This window comes from Alexandromys fortis, unplaced genomic scaffold (assembly GCF_014885135.2).
Source record: "Alexandromys fortis isolate MF-2015 unplaced genomic scaffold, M_Fortis_MF-2015_v1.1 scaffold_129, whole genome shotgun sequence".
NCBI lineage: Eukaryota > Metazoa > Chordata > Mammalia > Rodentia > Cricetidae > Alexandromys > Alexandromys fortis.
In genome coordinates, this window is record NW_026068022.1 from 2583507 (window position 1) to 2603168 (window position 19662).

The 19662-nt window shown below is 46.0% G+C and overlaps 2 protein-coding genes across 2 annotated transcripts in view; both read right to left on the bottom strand.

Annotated features, from left to right (window-relative positions):
• The window catches only part of Wee1 (WEE1 G2 checkpoint kinase), an 18534-nt gene extending 12039 nt beyond the window's left edge, over positions 1 to 6495 (bottom strand). Inside the window, exons 1-5 of the mRNA XM_050163352.1 lie at positions 5785 to 6495; positions 4238 to 4443; positions 2355 to 2415; positions 2060 to 2232; positions 1584 to 1705 (exon numbers count right to left, since the gene is read on the bottom strand). Of these exons, the coding sequence (XP_050019309.1) occupies positions 1584 to 1705; positions 2060 to 2232; positions 2355 to 2415; positions 4238 to 4443; positions 5785 to 6360 (1138 nt within the window). The 5' untranslated portion in view covers positions 6361 to 6495. The remainder of the gene's footprint in view (positions 1 to 1583; positions 1706 to 2059; positions 2233 to 2354; positions 2416 to 4237; positions 4444 to 5784) is intronic.
• The window catches only part of LOC126514447 (uncharacterized), a 23099-nt gene continuing 9931 nt past the window's right edge, over positions 6495 to 19662 (bottom strand). Inside the window, exon 3 of the mRNA XM_050163357.1 lies at positions 6495 to 7263. Coding sequence (XP_050019314.1) covers positions 6502 to 7263 — 762 coding nt within the window. The 3' untranslated portion in view covers positions 6495 to 6501. The remainder of the gene's footprint in view (positions 7264 to 19662) is intronic.

Sequence of the window (19662 nt, forward strand, 5' to 3'; positions counted from 1 at the left end):
AAAAAAAAAAAAAAAAAAAAAAAAAAGGAAAAAGAACATAACTTACTTAATACAGATGTATTAATGAATTCTAGCTTTAAACTAGACTGGACAGGATTTCAGAACGGCTTCAAGAAATGGCTAAATTTAGATCAATGGAGTCATTGTCCTTTTATGAGAAACCAACACCCATCTTGGGCTACACAGAGAAACCCTGCCTCAAAAAAAAAAAAAAAAAAAAAAGGAAAAAGAACATAACTTACTTAATACAGATGTATTAATGAATTCTAGCTTTAAACTAGACTGGACAGGATTTCAGAACGGCTTCAAGAAATGGCTAAATTTAGATCAATGGAGTCATTGTCCTTTTATGAGAAACCAACACCAATGTTAGAAGCTCACAAAATGCAAAAGCTAAATGCAGTGAAAATTCATTGAAAACAACTTTATTATTTGAACGTGTATCCCAAAGTTCAAGTATTGAAATCTGGGCCCTAGTAAACAGTAAATAGAGAGCTGTACCTTCAAGAAGGGATTAATGTGAAATTAAGTCTGGTCTCGTGGTACTAGTCTCCTGGAATATCTTAAGATCAAGGTCTGCCTTGGCTAGAGTCCTAGCTAACTGCTTAGTGATACCAGTCACAGCACAACGCACACAAAGAACTGACGACACAGCTCAGAGGCAGGGCATGGAGAGCAGTCGAGGAGCTCTCAGTCAAACTCTAGCACCACAAAGGAAAGGACTGTCATGAAATTTGCCATTGAAATATAAAAGGGCCAGGGGTGGTACCACATGCATTTAATCCCAGCACCCAGGAAGGCCAGTTTAGTCTGCATATATAGAGCTTCATCCAAGAATATACAGTGAAACCCTACATTCTACATGCAAAGATACAGCATGAAGGACCACCTCAGATGCTCACGTCTTGTTCTTAGACTTCCCTTCCTCCAAAACAGAGAAACAAATTTATTATAATCGCCTCATCTCACTGTATTATTTTTGTACAGCTGAAGAGAATAGACTAAGATAATCTTTCCTGTGTGCTGTGTGCTCAGAAATAACAAAATATACAATATGGGAAAGCATATTAGTATGCTGTCTTCTCATGAAGCTCAGCACTGAGTAACAAGCATATAAATAGAACAAGTTCTCCTACTGAGGTATGTTAACAGATGAAATTCATGTTACTCTTCTGGATGAAAGATGAAAAAGGGAGTCGGGTAAGGTAGTGTATGTCTTTAATCTCCACTCTGGGTATGCAGAAGCATGAGAATCTGTGAGTTCCAAGCCAGCTAGGGTTACATAGTAAGACCCGATCTTAAAAATCTCACACACAGACACAGAGAAAGGGAACCAGAAAGATCGTAATAAATATTCCCATGGTGCTTCTTTCCTTCTTTTTGGTTTTCGAGATAGGGTTTCTCTTTAGCTGTGGAGCCTGTCCTGGAACTCGCTCCGTAGGCCAGGCTGGCTTCGAATTCAGAGAATTACCTGTCTCTGCCTCCCTGGAGTGCTGGGATTGATAAAAGGTGTGCGCCACTATTGCCTAGCAGTGTTTATTTTTTAAACTCAAAAGTTTATGAATGAACATGACATCACTTACCATTACAATATTCATTTTGTATAAGCATATGGTCATCTTCTGCCCACGCAGAGAAATAGCGAACCACATGGGTATGCTGCCCAAGCACAGCATGAGCATATACTTCTCTCAAAGCATTCTGCCTAGAAGAAAAATATTAACAGAGAGTTAAACCATTTCTACTCAGGACTAAATCAAATCACCTGAAGCACCATAAAGTAAATATGACCTTTTAAACTATCATTATGCTAAAAGGTGTCTTATTTAACAGAACTAAGAATTATAGAAACTGGCATAGTAGTACACACTGTAACCATCAGGGAAATTGAGGCAGGAGAAGGGGAGTTAAAATCATCAGCATACAATGAGCTCACCAAGGCTAGCCTAATCTACATAAGATCTAGTCTTAATAAAAGCATTAGGTATTTGGTTACCTAGAACTTTATATCAATAACAAGGGAGACAAAATACAAAAGACAGAAATGATTAATACGTACTCATCAACAGAGCCAGCCAATGGTTTTTTTGATCGCTTAATGGCATAAATACATCCATCTAGCCTCTTCACGCATTTAAACACAGAACCAAATTCTCCAGAACCAATTTTCTCAACCTCATGAAATTCAGTTTCATACCGTGACTTCATATTGCTTTCAGTAATTGTAATTCTCTGTAATATAGAATATCCATTTATAATACAAAGATATAAAATTAAAAAATTATTCTACCCTAGGTTCTACTGTTTATATGACATGCAGACATATATTAACTAAATTATAAAAAGCTATTTACTTTAGCAGGTCTTGTTTCATCTTCAAATTCATAATCACTGGCTTCCATGTCTTCAGAGGAACTAAAAAAAGAATTAAATGTTATCAGAACATACATCAATTTAAGATTAACTTTACATAACTATAGAATAAAATAGATTTTTTAATGGATAGAAAAAAAATGTAGCATGATTAATAAAAACCCAGAGACAGATACTGGGGTTCAACTTGAAGACCAGAAAAGCAAAGCAGTCAGCCACTGGCTCTTACCTCTACCTCAGTCTAAAAATGACAACCCTACTTCCAGAAATGCTCAGAATGAGACTGAGCCTGAAACCGTGTCCTCCCATCTTAAATTTATCCTCTCTAGTGCTGAGATTAAAGGTATGCAACCACCAATGCCCAGTTTCTATGGCAAACTACAGTGGCTACTGGGATTAAAGGTGTGCTACCACTGCCTGGTCTATATGGCTGATCAATGCAGCTGTTTTACTCTCTGATCTTCAGACAAGCTTTATTTGTTAAAACACAAATGATATATCACTACAAAAAAAGAAAGCATATAGTTAATTTTGTAACCCTAAAATTTGGCTCATCTGATTAAAAAAAAAAAAAAAACCAGCTGGGCGGCGGGTGGTGGTGCACGCCATTAATCCCAGCACTCAGGAGGCAGAGGCAAGTGGATCTCTGTGAGTTCAAGGCCAGCCTGGTCTATAAGAGCTAGCTCCAGGAACAGTTAGAGCTGTTACACAGAGAAACCCTGTCTCAAAAAAAGAAACAAAAAGAAAAAAATCCCTACCCAGATATGCTCACTAACTAGACTACTGCTACACAGACCAAAATTAAAGCATTTCTGAAATCAAATCCCTGCCATCAAGATAGCTCAGAGCAGCAGTTCTCAACCTATGGGTCAAGATCCCTTTGGGGTAAAGTAAAATATACATTAGATACTTACATTTACATTAGATTCATAACAGTAGCAAAATTAGTTATGACATAGCAATAAAAATAATTTTATGGCAGCATTAAGGTTGAGAACCACTGGCTCAGAGGGTAAAGGTTCCAGTCACCTCTTGACACCCACTCAGTGGAAGGAGAATCAAGTCCCTAAAGTCAACCTCCACACACACAAAATAAATCCGTGTAATAATAACAATTCTCTCAAATTACTTGAAATTAGATGTCTGACGAGAAATCTAGGCTTGGGGTTGGAGACAACTCATCGGTTAAGAGCACTGGCTGTTCTTCCAGAGGACCCAGATTCAATTCCAAATACCCACCTGTCTGTAACTCCAGTAACAAGGGACCCAACATCCTCACACATACACATGCAGGCAAAACACCAATGCACATTAAAATAATTAATGAATTAACACTCTAGTTTTTTTTTTTTTTTTCAAGGCAGGGTTGCTCTGTATCGTGGATGTCTTGGAAATCGCACTGTAACCAAACTGGCCTTGTACTCAAGAGATCCACCTGCCTCTACAGAAAAGCTTGGACTAAAGGCATGCACCACCAATGCCTGGTCTAGGCCTTTTGTGTATAAGAGTTTTTGCAGGTATGAGCATTGCATGCACATCCAGGGCCTAAAGAGGTCAGAAGGAGCAATGGACCCCCTGGAGGCAGAGTTACAGCCATTTGTAAGCCATCACTCAGGTGCAGAGAACTGAACCCCAAGAACAGCAAGAGCTCTCAAGAGCTAAGCCATCTCCCCAGGAATCGAGGTTTCCTATTCTTTTCCTTTCTTACTCCACTTCTTCCCTGCATCCATCCCTCTCCTGAGAGCTGGGCGCTGATGTTCATTAGTGAAGCCTTTCAGAGCAGACACTCATGCACTCAGTACAAACTGAACAGTACATGGAACCCCGCTTAGGTGTACAGAAGACCCAAACTGCAAAGACTTACTCATTAAAATATGCTCTCTTTCTCCCGCGACACTGTCCTGAGGAATGGAGCAATACAGGATCCGGAGTAAAAGGATTAATATTCACTTGAGGAGTTTGCCGGGTGTCGAATTCTCTTCTTCCTGATTTTTCTGTGTTCATGAATAGAGAACTACCCCGGAGTTTAACAGAGCTGGAATCAATTACTCGAGCTTTGGAAAGCAAACTCTATGAAAGGAAAAACAATCTTCAGGACACAGCCTTCAACTGGCATTTCTAGGTGGCTGATGTAGCCGAAAGCATCACATAGTGAAGGACAGGTCCCACTACCAGACTTGGGGAAAGAAAAGAACAAGGGAGGGGCAAAATACGAGCCTTCCCTACATTTCAAGTAAAATAAACAGTGGCTGACTTAGGGGTCAGGTTGCACACTATCTGTAAAAGATAGCAAAGTAAAAACCGGAACCAAGTCCTTAAAAGGGACATTTATAGCGACTAAAACTAACTTCATATCAGTGGCTAAAAATTAACAAGCTCTTTCAACATTCTAAAAATAAAAGCGATCGGTTCGAAAAAGTCCCCACATCCACCTCAAGAGGGCTTTGGAAGGCGGCCTCACTGGACTCCTCCCACCACTATAAGAACCATGCGTTGGGCAAGTCCGCTAATAAAATAGCAACGCTCCAAAACACACGTATTCTCGAGGGTTATGACTAAGGGTGCGTGGAAATCTGCAAACGCCGACTCCCTTTCCGTGTTAACACTTCTTTCCGTGTTAAACTTAAGGTAGCGTGTTTGTCTTAATTTGGGGAAATGTCTTAATTTCTGTGTGTGTGTGTGTGTGTGTGTGTGTGTGTGTGTGTGTGTGTGTCTTCTCGGGTGTTACTAGTGATAGTGTACACGTACACGGGCTATTCCGGAGGGGTGCTGACCACACACTTCTCTAAGACACCTTCATTTTAACACATAGGCCAACAAACCCTCAGAGCAAACCCCAGGGTAAACACAAAGCTTCGCTAAAACAAAGTCCCGAAAGACAATCAAAAGCTACCTGGGGTGTTCATGACTCTGCGGCTGTAAACGCAGAGAACTCCCAGAGGGCAACACGAAACCAGAAGTACAGAAGGAATAAAAACCCTTTAATAAGCCTAACTCCTTCTACCCGGGCTCCCCAAATTACAGGCCCGACCACCGGTTTAAATGGCACCATATGGCTCGTAGTGCCAGGTGGCCCGCCCCAAACCGGCAGTCTAGCACACCGCGCCACACCACCGGGGCCACGTCCTCAGCCACCTGGACGGCGGGGACCAGCCCCTTTGTAAGATGAAGAAGTTACAGCCCAGGCCCATTGTTCAGTTACATAATCTTAACCGACAACGTCTGGGCAGAGCCAAAAAGTGGGGCTGCCAACTTTTTTTTTTTTTTTTTTTGGTGGCGGCGCAGGACGAGAGGGGTGCGGCGAGGCGGTTATGTAACCGAACCCCAACAGCGGCGCGCTCGGCTGCAGCGCCGCGGTTTTTTTTATTTTTTTTAAAGGCCCTGAAACCGGTGTCCCGGGTCCCCGCGTACCTTGGGCGTGTGCGGCGTGTCGAACAGTCGTAGTTTGCGGAACGTCTTATGCGGCGGGGTGCTGGGATAGCCGGGCAGCGGCGAGCAGCGGCCATCCATGGCCCGCGGCGACCCACAGCCCCGCGGGGACGCATCCCCCGGGCCGCCGCAGTGCACCGGCGAAAACGACGTGCCCAGAAAGTAGGCGGTGGCCGGTGACTTGACGGGGGACGACGAGCCGAACCCCTCCTCCTCCCAGGAGTCGCCCTCGGTGCCGGCGCCCGCCGCCTCCGCGCCCCCGCCGCCGCCCCCCAGCAGCAGATCGTCCTCCAGCTCCCCGGGGCTGCTCGGCTCGGCGCCGGGCGAGCGGCGGCGCTCGGCCTCGGCTTCGGCGGGGCTGCGCGCGGAGGGCAGCGGCGAATCGGGTTCCTGGAAGGCCGAGTCCTCCCCGGTGCTGTGGCCGCTGCCTTCCTCCTCCTCCTCCTCCTCTTCCTCTTCACAGTCGCTGCCCGGGGCGAAGATGAGTTTCTGCCGCAGGCTGCAGGCGGCCGCGGCGCGGCGGGTGGGCGGCGGCTGCTGTCGGCTCAGGAAGCTCATCTCCCGGCTGCAGTCCCGGCGGAGCACGGGAGAGCGGAGGACGGGCGAACACAGGCCGGCGGTGTCCAGGTCGCGGCTGGCACAGGGGGCGGGTCCGCCACGTGCGATCGGGCGCGCCGGGCTCAGGCTGCAGCAGGCCTGCTAGGTGGCTGCGGCGGTACCCGGGGCGGTGGCTCCGAGGCGCTCCAAGCTCCCGACGCCGCGACGGCGACGGCTGCGGCGCGGACTGCCCAGTGGACCCTGACCGGTCCAGGTAGCAGGCGAAGGTCTCCGCAAGTTCGGCCGCAAGTTCGCGTTCCGCGGCTTCCCGCGACCGTTAACCACGTGACGGCCCAGCCCACCAATCCCCGCCCAGCCCGGGGTTTGAAAAAACATGGGAGGCGCGACGTAGCCCGGGGGGCGGGCCCAGCTACGCGATTTTGGCGCGAAATCGCTGGCCCCGCCCCGCAGCCGCGGCGCGCGGCCAGTCCTGGGCGGGTCGCGGCGTCGCGGACCAATCAGAGAGCCCGGACTGCACAGACGCCCGTCTGCGTTCTCCGCCCGGGGGAGCGGAGCCTGCCGGGAGGCGGTCTGGGCGGAGGGCCGTGGGAGCGTGTCTCCGACCCGGGCGTGGTCGGCGTGGCTCAGCCTCTGTCCCCGGGTTCCGAAGCATCCGGGCACCGTGCAGCCCTTAGGGACGGCCAGAAGCCTGGCCCACGCCCGTGTTCCGAGGCCCGACCCCTGGGGCGTTCTAGGCGTTCCGGAGTGGCGGTCTGAGTCGGAAACGGTGACCGTGCTCTGGACGTCCTCTGAGGCGGCCTCTCCAGCCCTGAGTCCCGCACCAGACCCAGGGCCCACCGTGCTGCCCTGGTGTTTATATTTGTTCGCTAGCACGTGAGAACGTGCTGGCCTAACTGATTGGCCCTAGGAGAAAAAACAAACAAAACCTAAGGAAACCACCGGCACACACCCGTAATTTCAGCAGTTTGGAAGCTGAGGCAGGAGGATCAGAGTTCAAAGCCAATGTGCTGTGTAATGGTGCTGTCACACACACACAAAAAAAATTGCAGGAAATACCGGGCGGTGATGGCGCACCCCTTTAATCCCGGCACTGGGCAGGCAGAGGCAGGCGGATCTCTGCGACTTGGAGGGCAGCCTGGTCTACAACAGAGCAAGTTCCACAAAGAAACCCTAACTCTAAAAACAAAACAAAAATTCAGGAAAATAAAATTTCCCACTATCTTGTCAAACCGTAATTTAATCTGTCTCTTAGTATAAATACACATACACACATGTGTACTTAATTTATACGCTCTCATTATTATGACTTATTTTAGGGCTTTTGTTATTTTGTTTTGTTTTACCATTCATTGCTGGAGTAGAAATCATTAAGAGCAGACTGTCCTACAGAAAAGTAATTTTCTTTTTTACTAGCGATTAGAGCTAGTAAAATTGATGATATCTGTAGAAAATTTGTTTCCTGATTAGATTTACACTGTCTAGATAATAGCTGTTCGTACTTATTTCTATTGTCTTTTATTGCAGTTAATGAGAATTAGCTTTTGTGATATTGTGTATGCTGTTTTAACACTTCAGAGGCTGAAAACTCCAACTGATTTAATTTTTTTTTTTTTTTTTGAAGCCGGACTTTGCCATGTAGCCCAGATTAATTGAACTCCTGGCAAGTCTCCCTACCTCCACCTCCAGAGTGCTGGGATTCTAGCACACCGTGCCAGGCCAGGGTGATTGGTTGGTTGGTTGACTGACCATTTTTTACAAGATAAGAGTTTCATTGTTTAGCCCTGGCCTCTAACTCACAGGAATCCATCTGACTCCCAAGTGCTGGCTAGATCGGTTCTGTTAGATCAGGACTGATCAAGTGGTCTGAAAATAATAAAGACCGACCTCAATAGAAGCAGATTGTCTTGTCTTCAGAACAACGAAGGCCAGCCGAGTCTCCTCAGGAGTGGAGACTGCACTGCACCATGGAGCAGGGGACTTTGGGGTTGCTTAGGACAGAAAAAGAAACTTCTGCGTGGAAGTTTCCATCTGCACATCTGTTCTGCTTAAATTGTCTCAAGGTTGTAAATACCAAAGGAGGATGTTGGTATGTTGACCTTGTGGGCAAAATTTATCATCTTGTCAACTCCTCTGCTGCAGTATCTCAGCTTACATGAAGCTTTTGGGGCATTTTTTAGTCCTTCAATGACAAGTGTGAGGCACCAGGCCCAGCTTCCAGGCTAAATTTTTAAATTATTATTATTGGCAGGTTGGGTGGCAAGCACTTTTAATTCCAGCACTTAGGAGGTGGAGGCAGGCAGACCCCTGTGATTCCAGTCCAGCCAGACCTATGCAGTAAAAGCCCATCTCAGAAATGAATTATCAGTGTGTATGTGCAAGCATGCTGTGGTGTGGACATGGGGGTCATGAACCTTTGCATGAATTCCAGTGTGTTTGTACACGTGCCACCATGCAAGTGTGTTCTGGTACATGAGGGTCATCAACCTTTGCATGAAGTTCAGGGAACAAATTCAGGTTTGTCGGGCTTACACTGCAAAGACCTTCACCCTCTGAGCCATCTCTCAAGCCCTGATAAGCTGAAGTTTTAATAGCAGCCCATTTTAACTAATACCTAGCATGGAGGACTTCCTGAGAACCACAGCTGTCTGATGTGTCTTCTCATATGCTAGCCCACACCATAATTACACTGATCGGAGTGTGGTCCCCGTCCTTCTGCCTCTGCCTGTGGAGTTTTGGGATTATGGCGTGCACCACACCTGGATCACACACCTTTAGTTCTGCGTAGGATAAGAACTTTACACTGGTCTGTTTCAGTGAGAGGAATTATCTCATCGACCATGGCCAGAGCCCTGGAGGTGATTTCCATCACCTCCTTTTCTTACCTCCCTTCCTCTATTCTTTGTTATGGATTGTAGCATGAATTCTAATTGGACTTAATAATAAAAAACTTGAGTCAGATGTAGGGGTTAAAGCTGAAAGATCAGAGAAGCAGAGCAGTCAGCCACTAGTTCTTACCTCTATTGAATCCGCAGACCAAGGCGATCCTTCCCCTTTGAATCCTCAGACTGAAGGCTCTGAGCTCCTGTCTCCGCTGCCTTTTATTCCTCTCTCCACCCAGCCTTATCTCTCCTGTCACCACCTCCCGAGAGCTGGGATTAAAGGTGTGGGATCCCAAGTGCTGGGGTCACCTTTGTGTGAGCTGTTTTTTTAGACTGATTCAATTTAGCGTAGCCCAGGATGGTCTTGAACTCACCTGCCTCTGTCTCCCTAGTGCTGGGATTAAAGGTATGTGCCACCCTGACCTCTATGGCCGACTAGTGTGGTTAGCGCCACATCCTGATCTTCAGCCAGCTTTATCTGTTACAGCACAAACAAAATATCACCACCATGGAAGCTGACAGTTTCTCAATACGTGGTATATAAATAAAAGTAACTTTAGAAAACTGCTTTTTTTTTTTTTTTTTTTTTTTGGTTTTTCGAGACAGGGTTTCTCTGTGGCTTTGGAGCCTGTCCTGAAAACTGCTTTTAGGCCGGACAATGGTGGCTCACGCCTTTAATCCCAGCATTTCAGGAGGCAGATGCAGGCAGATCTCTGTGAGTTCAAGACCAGCGTGGTCTACTTGAACTAGTTCCATGCATTGGCACAGGAGACCACTTCCTAGATATAACCCTAGCAGCACAGATGCTGAGAGAAACAATTAATAAATGGGACCTCCTGAAACTGAAAAGCTTCTGTAAAGCAAAAGACATGGTCGACAAGACAAAACGGCAGCCTATGGAATGGGAAAAGATCTTTACCAAACCCACATCGGACAGACGGCTGATCTCCAAAATATACAAAGAACTCAAGAAATTGGTCATTAAAGAAACAAATAATCCAATAAAAAATGGGGTACAGACCTAAACAGAGAACGCTCAACAGAAGAATCTAAAATGGTTGAAAGATACTTAAGGAAATGTTCAACATCCTTAGTCATCAGAGAAACGCAAATCAAAACAACACTGAGATTCCATCTTACACCTGTAAGAATGGCCAAGATCAAAAACACTGATGACAACTTTATGCTGGAAAGATGTGGGGTAAAGGGAACACTCCTGCATTGCTGGTGGGAATGCAAACTTGTACAACCCCTCTGGATGTCAGTATGGTAATTTCTCAGAGAATTAGGAAACAACCTTCCTCAAGACCCAGCAATACTATCGTGTCACAGGGACATGTGCTCAACTATGTTCATAGCAGCATTGTTCGTCATAGCCAGAGTCTGGAAACAACCTAAATGCCCCGCGACCAAAGAATGGATAAGGAAAATGTGGTACATTTACACAATGGAGTACTACACAGCAGAAAAAAAACAATGACTTCTTGAAATTTGTGAGCACATGGATGGGTCTATAGAACATTATATTGAGTGAGGTAACCCAGGCACAAAAAGACAGATATCATATATACTCACTCATAAGTGACTTTCAGACATAAAACAAAGGAAAAATCAACCTACAGTTCATAATCCCAGAGAACCTAGACAACAAAGAGGCCCCTAAGAGAGACATACATAGATCTAATCTACATGGGAAGTTGAAAAAAACAAGATCTCCTGAGTAAATTGGGAGCATGGGAACCATGGGAGAGGGTAGGAGGGAAGTGGAGAAAAATATATAGCAAAATAAAAACAATAAAAAATCTTAATTTGGCCGGGCGGTGGTGGCGCATGCCATTAATCCCAGCACTTGGGAGGCAGAGGCAGGCGGATCTCTGTGAGTTCGAGACCAGCCTGGTCTACAGAGCTAGTTCCAGGACAGGCTCCAAAACCACAGAGAAACCCTGTCTCGAAAAACAAAAACAAAAAAAAAAATCTTAATTTACTATTGCAATAATAAAGCTGTGTAGAAAGAAATTTCAAATTGTAGACACTTTAGAGAAATCTGTTTTAGTTTTTTTCTTGTTTTTTTTTTTTTTTTGCTTATAAGTGTATGTTATTTATTTATTTATTTAAAGACAAGGTTTCTCTGTAGCTTTGGTGCCTGTCCTGGAACTAGCTCTTGTAGACCAGGCTGGCCTCAAACTCACAGAGATCCGCCTGCCTCTGCCTCCCGAGTGCTGGGATAAAAGGCGTGCGCCACCACCACCTGGCTAAGAAGAGCATGTCATTTAAACTACTGATGCTTGAAACGGTGATATCATTTTTCCTCTGATTAAAAAACATGCTAATATTTGTTCAGTGAGTCGGAGTCAAATCCTGTTTAGAAGCGTGCCGTGGGAACTCCTTCAGCCAATAGCCTTTAAGATACCAGCCCACTTGGGCGTGGTCTGGTAAAGCGTGCCTCATTCTCTGTCTGCTGCTGAATTCAATTCCTGTTCCCCTGTGATCTGTGAATCTACCCCTGGATAAGGAACACTTTATTAGAATAAATAATAAATAGTTCTAGGACAAGCTCCAAAGCCACAGAGAAACCCTGTCTCAAAACACCAAAAAAAAGGAAACTGCTTTTAATTGAGCTTTGAGCTATATCTTAAATAGTGCTTTTTAGGTAAAGGGAAACATTAAAGCTCCTTAACTTCCTGTTCGCAATTAAGCAGAAGCTTCTGAACACCTTCTGTATAAGAATTTTGTGCCCAGGCAGCAACGGCTCAACTGGTAAACTGAGGCACCTACCACCAACCTGACACCCTGAACCTGAGTTTGGTCCCCAGGACCCATGTGCTGAAAGGAGAGAACCAAGTTGTCCTTTGGCTTCCACATGTACACTCTGGTACATGTATTTTAAATATATGAATACTAAATGTTCTGGAAACCCTGTCTTTAAAAAAATGAGGGGTTGGGGACTCAACTCTGGTGACAGAGCACTAACTTGCCTAGCAAGCTCAAGGCCCTGGGTTCCATCCTCAGTTGGGGAGGGGAATAAAATAACAAAAAGAAAAAAGAAAGAAAGAACAGAACAGAACTGAACTCTGCTGTGCTGGCCCTGCAAACTCACAGGCCCCACCTTCCGCGTTAGCATACTGTTGTGTTTTTGGTTTGGTTTTTTCTTTCTTTTTTTTTTTCTTTTCTGTCTCTGTTTTATTTTGTTTACAGTTACAGAGCTGACTCACAGCATGCAAAGGCACAGGGACATGCACAGAATCCAGGTAGAAGCAGGGACTGGAACTATAGGACACAGGACTGCCAGCCTCCCCCAGCACCAGGAAAGAGCAGGGAACAGAGCCCCCCTCAGAACCCTACAAAGCAATCAACCTGACTTCTTCCTTGTCCGTGTCCAGGCTCAGAACTGTGAGCTGGGAAGTTTCTGTTGTTTTAAGCCACCCAGCTTGAAGCAGCACACTGTTTTATAGCCTCTGCGTGTTACTATCCCCCTCAGGGAGTAAATGGTCTCTATCTAGTTTACTGCAATGTTCTCTTGTGGCTTTGATGTTCATATCTTTTAACTGATAAAAGAGTCCTTAATTAAAATGTTTGATGGTTTGTTTCAAGTAAACTTGCCTATTTAGGATTTTGAACAGAGGATTACTATAACAGACATTATCATTAAGTCTGGAGCACAGCCCCAACTCCTGGCATCCATCCCAGCCCCCTGGCCTGGGGTTGCATTGCTCTGGACTCCAAATCCCAGCATGCCAAGGGAGGGGTCAGGACCACTCCCACAGGGTATTTAAGGGGACTCCCAGCGGAGGAACACCTGGCTCCAGGTTTGCATTTGCTCCCCGCTTTCCTGTCTCCCCGCCATGCGCTCAGCGCCGCATTTAATAAAACGATGGGCATTTTAATTCGGTTTGATCTGACCTATTGGATTTCTTTGCGCCAGTGGAGCCGCCCATGTTAGGATTTTTTCCTAACAATTATACCTTATCTTCCTCCATAAGCCCCCATCCCTTCTTTCAAATAATAGAATTTTAAATGGTTCAGAAATCGCCAAGCTCTCCCTTTCATTCCCAGCCCAATTTCCCTTCCTGAAGCTAATACCGTTACTAGTGTTTGTTTTGATTTGATTTCGTACTTTGCCACCTGCTTTCTTCCCTAGGCTGGGAGACCCTCAAAGCAAGGCTTGATGGTCCAAAGAACATTGATTTCAAATAGAAAGAACTCTTGGTCCATAGACCTAGGATTTGGATTCCCAGGTCCTCCGGAAGAACAAGAGAGGTCAGTTCCCCCACATTGGCTCTCAGGCAAAATAAAAAACAAGACTCGGTGACTCCTACCTATCTGTAATCCTAGCACTTGGGAGTCTGGAATGGGAGGAGAGGATCCTCGTAAACGCAAGGCCGTGCTGGGCCAAGAGTGAGACCCTGTCTAAAAAAGCCAAAACAACGGACTGGGGAAGTAGCTCAGTTACGGAAATGCTTGCTTAACATGTAGGACGCTTTGGATCTACTCCCTGGTACCCCATAACCTGAATGTGGTGGCATCTACCTGTATTCCCCGCACCTGGAGGTGGAGGCAAGAGAATCAGAGAAGTTCAAAAGCGAACAGGAGACAAGCTGGGCTGTAGTGCTGTGTGTACCTTAACTGCCAGCACTCGGGAGGCAGAGGCAGGGGGTGGATCTCTGTGAGTTCAAGGCCAGCCTGGTCTAGAAAGCTAGCTAGTTCCCAGACAGCTAGGGTTCTTACACAGAGAAACCCTGTCTTGAAAAGAAAAAAAAAAAATTAAAAAAAGAGAATATGAGACCAGCATGGGTTATATGAGGGTCTGTCTTTAAAAAAATAAATGTTGAGGCAAAGGCAGGCAGATCTCTGTGAGTTCGAGGCCAGCCTGGTCTACAAGAGCTAGTTCCAGGACAGGCTCCAAAGCTACAGAGAAACCCTGTCTCGAAAAACAAAACAAAACAAAAAAATTACAAAAAGAGAATATCAGACAAGGGGATCTTTCCCTTTTGTCTACATATACTGCAAGCATTTATTTTGTTCACTCGTCTCTCTTCTCTCTTTCCCGGGGCTAAACCAAGTTTTGTTTCTGCAGTTCCATTGACCACCGCCCTGCCTCTAACCCTTAGACGTTATTGAAGGAAAACTATCTTTGTGACAGAAGTCCCCAATGACTAAGACACCCAGGCTCCACCCCCTCCGGCGAGGCACAAGGCAATGATGTTATGGTTTAATTACTGCAACGTCCTAACTGAAAGTTTTAGTGACTATTCTGGTTTTTTTTTAATTTCACGCTCTAAGTATGGTCCGTGCTGACCTAGACGGAAGGGTTCCACCCTCTTGCCTTGGGACTGAAGAAGTCAAATTTCTAGTTCTTTCCCCACCCACTGTTGTTCCTAATTGTACTGTTGCCTGGCAACTTCTGTAGCATCACACTCTGGGCGTACTGTTAACCGAAGGGGTGGGGAGGGAGGGGAATCTTGTCTCTAGCGGTGGGGAGAACAACCTATTTATCCTCCTTAGTCCAGTGACTCAGCAAATGAGAGCCTCCAGTACCTGCTACTGGACCATTCCCCTTCCTTATCAGCAAAGCAGGATTTTAGCTGAGACTCCTAAGACAGCCGAGGGTGCCAGCGTTCTCATTAACATCAACTCTGCTCTAGGCAAAGTTCTTCAGAACTAAGAACTATTTTTTCCTCAGAGGAACGTTTCACGAGGCGACTGGGGCTTTCCCAAAGCAGAGTCTTTTCTAGTTTGTGTTTAGAACCCTGAAGTTCACCTCTGGTAGATTTCTGGATTTTGGTTTGGTTTGGTTTGGTTTTTTAACTCTTCCTTAGGGAGTGGGGAGATGGCTCAGCAGATTAAAGTGCTCTCAGGTCTAAGTTCAAGGCCCAGAACTCAGAGAAAGGAAAGAGGCAACTCCCAAAAGCTGTCCTCTGGCTCCACAGGGACACTGTACCCAGCCAAGTGCACACTCAACAAAACACAGCAGTGCAGGGCCTGCAAGCCGCTCAGCTGGCACAGGGGTGTACTTCCAAACCCAACAACCCGAGCTCCACCTCCAGTGCTTGCTTGATGGAAGGAGAGAACTAACTCCGCAGGTGTCTTGTAATGGCTTAAGAAAAATGCTGCAGGTCCCTGAGCCACGGCAGTGGGCAGCTCGCCCTGAGACCACGGCAGGCCACGAAGGCAGCCAGGTCCCAGGCAGGAAGCTGCCTGGTGGGTGAGAGACCAAGACAGATAGGCACGCCATGCAGAGAAAGTGGGTATTTATTTAGTGGGTTATGGAAGGGAAGGAAAAGGGGGTGGGGAGAAGGGAGAAGAGGAGAGAGAGAGAGAGAGAGAGAGAGAGAGAGAGAGAGAGAGAGAGAGAGAGAGAGAGAGAAGAGAGAAAGGAGGGACAAAAGGGAAAAGTGGGAAGAAAGGGAAAAGACAGAAACTGTCTCTGAGAGACAGACAGACAGAAAAGGAGAAGACTCAGGCTGAAAGCTGAAAGTCAGCTGGGGGGAGTGGGCGTGGCTTGTCTCTTAAAGGGCCAGGACAGAGCATTCCGTGTCTGACTTTCACACACGCACCTTGGCTTGTGCCACACACATATACAAACAAATGAGAAAAAAATTAAATATGAATTTTCCTTAAAGAATCATTAGTCAAAACTCACACTGGCACAAATGTGCTGGACCTGGAGAAATGGCTCAGTAATTGAACACTGGCTGCCCTTCCAGAGGACCTAGGTTCATTTCCTAGCACCCCCACGGCAGCTCGCAACCGTCTGTAACCCCAGTTCCTGGCCTGCATGTGGCTCACAGACATACATGCAGGCCAAATGCCTGCACGCATAGAGTAAAATAATAATATTTTTTGAAAAAATGTGTTAAATAGTTCAACTCTCTTCCTTATCATCTGTATCTTTTGTCTTCTGCCATTCCTCCATCCCTTAACAAAACTTACATCACCTCAGCTCTAACTGCTACCAACTGCCACTCAGCCCCAGGAACTGAGATCCCAGGCTAGAGTGAGGCCAACCCTAGAGTGTTCTGGGTCGACTCCCCAGGTAAAATGAGATTTCTTCACTTCTCACCCCCTCGGTACCTTCTACTGAATATGGGAGCAGCTCAGGGTGTAATCAGATTAATTCTTCTGAAGTTATTCAGCATATGAAACGTGGCAGTTATCCTTTGCAAGGGACATTCCAGAAACACTATGTGCGCCTTGACTATAGCAATGTTGTTTGAGAACAATATCTTAAAGTCACTTAAATACAACATGTGATTTCTGATGCCTCCCCACCAAAAGATATTTAATACCTGCAAGCAGCTGAGCTGTGCACAACCAGCTGAGATAATGAGAACAAAGTATGCAATACCATATGAACGGGAAGAGTCTAATGAGCAAGGGGAGAGCTTGTAGTTTAATACGCATTAGTTTTTATTGTCATGTCTAGTTAGTCTCTAGGGCTATTAGACACTGATGTCTGCTTACCTTTCTAATGTTTGAATAAGATCGGTCAAGGGCAGATGCCAGCATATCCTTTAGATATGAACTTTTATGGATGCTATACAGAAGCTTTGAAGATCTAATATCCTTCATATTTTCTTAGGGTCTGAAGGTAGGAGAGCGAGCACGCTAGGGTAGTCACAACAAGTGGTGTCTGTCCACGCACAAACCTTGGCAGAAGTGCCAGTGAGATGGCTCGATGGATCAGATACTTGGCCCACAACCCTGGAGGCCTGAATGGAGCCCAGCACCCAGCTAAGAGTGGAAAGACAGAAATGACTCTGCACAGCTGCCAGACCTTCACACACACCACAGTATGAACATGCTCCAAGCTGCTTCGCTCTCATTGGTTTTTGAAATTATTACAGTGAGGGTCTTCTCTCTCGGTCTCTCTTTTCTCTCTCTCTCACGAATATCATGCATCCACACAATAATAATAAGTTAAAAACAAAATATCAGAATGGTCTCCAACAAATAATGACACATCTTAGGATCTTGGAAAAATAAGAAAAAGCATGGGACTGGGTTCAGCACTTAAGAGCACTGGATGCTCTTCCAGAGGACTTGGGTTCAGTTCCCGGCACCTATGTGCTGACTCCCAGTGTCTGTGACTCCAGTTCCAGAGGATCTGATGCCCTCTCCTGGCTTCCATTAGCACAAAACACATACATCGTGTGCAGATATACATGCAGGCAAAACACTCATAAAAGTAAAAAGAAGCCAAAATCACTGGGCAATGGTGGTGGCACATGCCTTTAATCCTAGCACTCGGGAGGCAGAGGCAGGCGGATCTCTGTGAGTTTGAGACCAGCCTGGTCTACAAGAGCTAGTTCCAGGACAGGCTCCAAAGCTACAGAAAAACCCTGTCTCGAAAAACAAACAAACAAAAGCAGAAAAAAAAAAAACTGAAATCAGGGTGATGTAATGGGGAGGCGGAGGAGAAGGGGCAGGTGGGAGGGAAATGAGACCCCACCCAACATGGACATTGACAGTACCCTGGTCTAATAGGGAAAGGGGTCCTCCAATCTGTTCCCAGTAATCCCTGCAGTTCTCAGCTGTGTACAGGCCCCAGCCTAGGAAGACTTGACAACCTCCTGCCATCAGTAAGGAAGTCCTTTCTCAAGGGAAAATGCAGATGCCCCAGCCCCCACCCCCAAGTCACATCATCGCGACGTAAGAGTAGTCTCAAGTAGCATATTTCAGACTCGCAACTCCGAAGCATCCAACCAAAGGAACACGTAGTGTTTCCTACTTGCTTTCTGCTTTTAGTTTTTCTCTTTTTGGGGGCGGGAGGTACATTTCAAGACAGAGTTCCTCTGTGTAGTCTTGGCTGTTCAGGAACTCGCTCTGTAGACCAGGCTGGCCTCCAACTCACAGAGATCCTTCTGCTGCTGCCTTCTGAGTGCTGGGATTAGAGGCATGCACTATCATCAACTGTGTTAATTTTCATTTTTTAATGCAATCCTGGGGATGAGACTCAGAGCCTGCTGGGCAAGTACTCTGTCTCTGTGTCTGTGCTTCCAGCCTGCCAGTTGGAATTTTGTAACCCCCTTCTCCGACTGACGATATAGTGCAGGAAAGCGTGTGGCTGACATCAAAGCTCAGGGTTCAGTCCTCGGAACCTCACTCTTTACAGAGGCCCAACAAGCTGCTTTTTGGTTTTTAAGTAAAAAGTCACTTCACTTTGGAAACAAAGAATCCCAGTCCGGAACAGAAGGCTAAACCACTGGGAAAGCAGGTGATTGAGTGGTTGCTAGTCCCCGGGGTTTGTGACACATACAGGAAATGATCCCGGTGACCACCAGGCTCAACAAGGACAACTCCTTGTTGGCTGGTCACAATGCAATGAGTTGGTTTTGTTGGAATCAGGGTGGAACAAAAGATGTGGTGACTTCTCCAGTGACTCAGAAAGGTTGTGGGGAGGGGGAGGGGAGAGAAGGCAGCCTCCCCGCCTCCTGTGCCGGTTTTTAGTCAGCAACTGAACAGTGTTTGGGTGCTGATGACTCAGTAGAGAGTCAGTTTTAAAGTTCTGTAAAGGCCTTGCTTCACCTCAGATAGGATCAAAACAAACTCACCAGGACCTAGCTGAAGGACACCAGCTGTGTGACATGAGCAATCAAACTGGGGGCACAGCTGCGCACACAGAGGAAACATGTCACTTTCCAAGTGCAGCAAGCAAGTCCCCTTCTGTCGTGTTTAAACACCAGCCCACCAACTACACACTGTCCTAAGAGAGGCCAGAACAGGGACACATCCCACACGCTACAGGAAGTGCTTTGGAGGAGCTCGAGGGCAGAGACCATTCAAGGGGCAGCTAAGGAAAGGCTGTCCTTTCACCTCCGTGTGTGCTGTGGCATGCAGTCCCCGCCCACACAGAAAATAAATAGAAATAAATTTAGTATTAAAAATATTTTTTTTATGAAAAATTTTGTTGTTGGTTTTCCAAGATGGGTTTCTCTGCAGACCAGGCTGGCTTTGAACTCACAGAGATCCGCCTGCCTCTGCCTCCCAAGTGTTGGGATTAAAGGTGTGCACCACCACCACCCAGCTGTTAAAAATGTTTTTAAAGAGTGTTTTAGTAATTTCTGAAGTAATGTAAATATTCATCTTATTTGGCCCAGAGGACTTATTGAAACAGCTCTACAGATTTGCAAAACACAAGGTATGTACAAAAGAAAGTCTATTGCATTATTAGTTCTTTTAGTAAATCCATAATAAGATTTGTCTGCTGGGCTGGAGAAATGGCTCAGCGGTTAAGAGCATTGCCTGCTCTTCCAAAGGTCCTGAGTTCAATTCCCAGCAACCACATGGTGGCTCACAACCATCTGTAATGAGGTCTGGTGCCCTCTTCTGGCCTGCAGACACACACACAGTCAGAATATTGTATACATAATAAATAAATAAATATTTAAAAAAAAAAGATTTGTCTGCAGACCAGACACCCTAT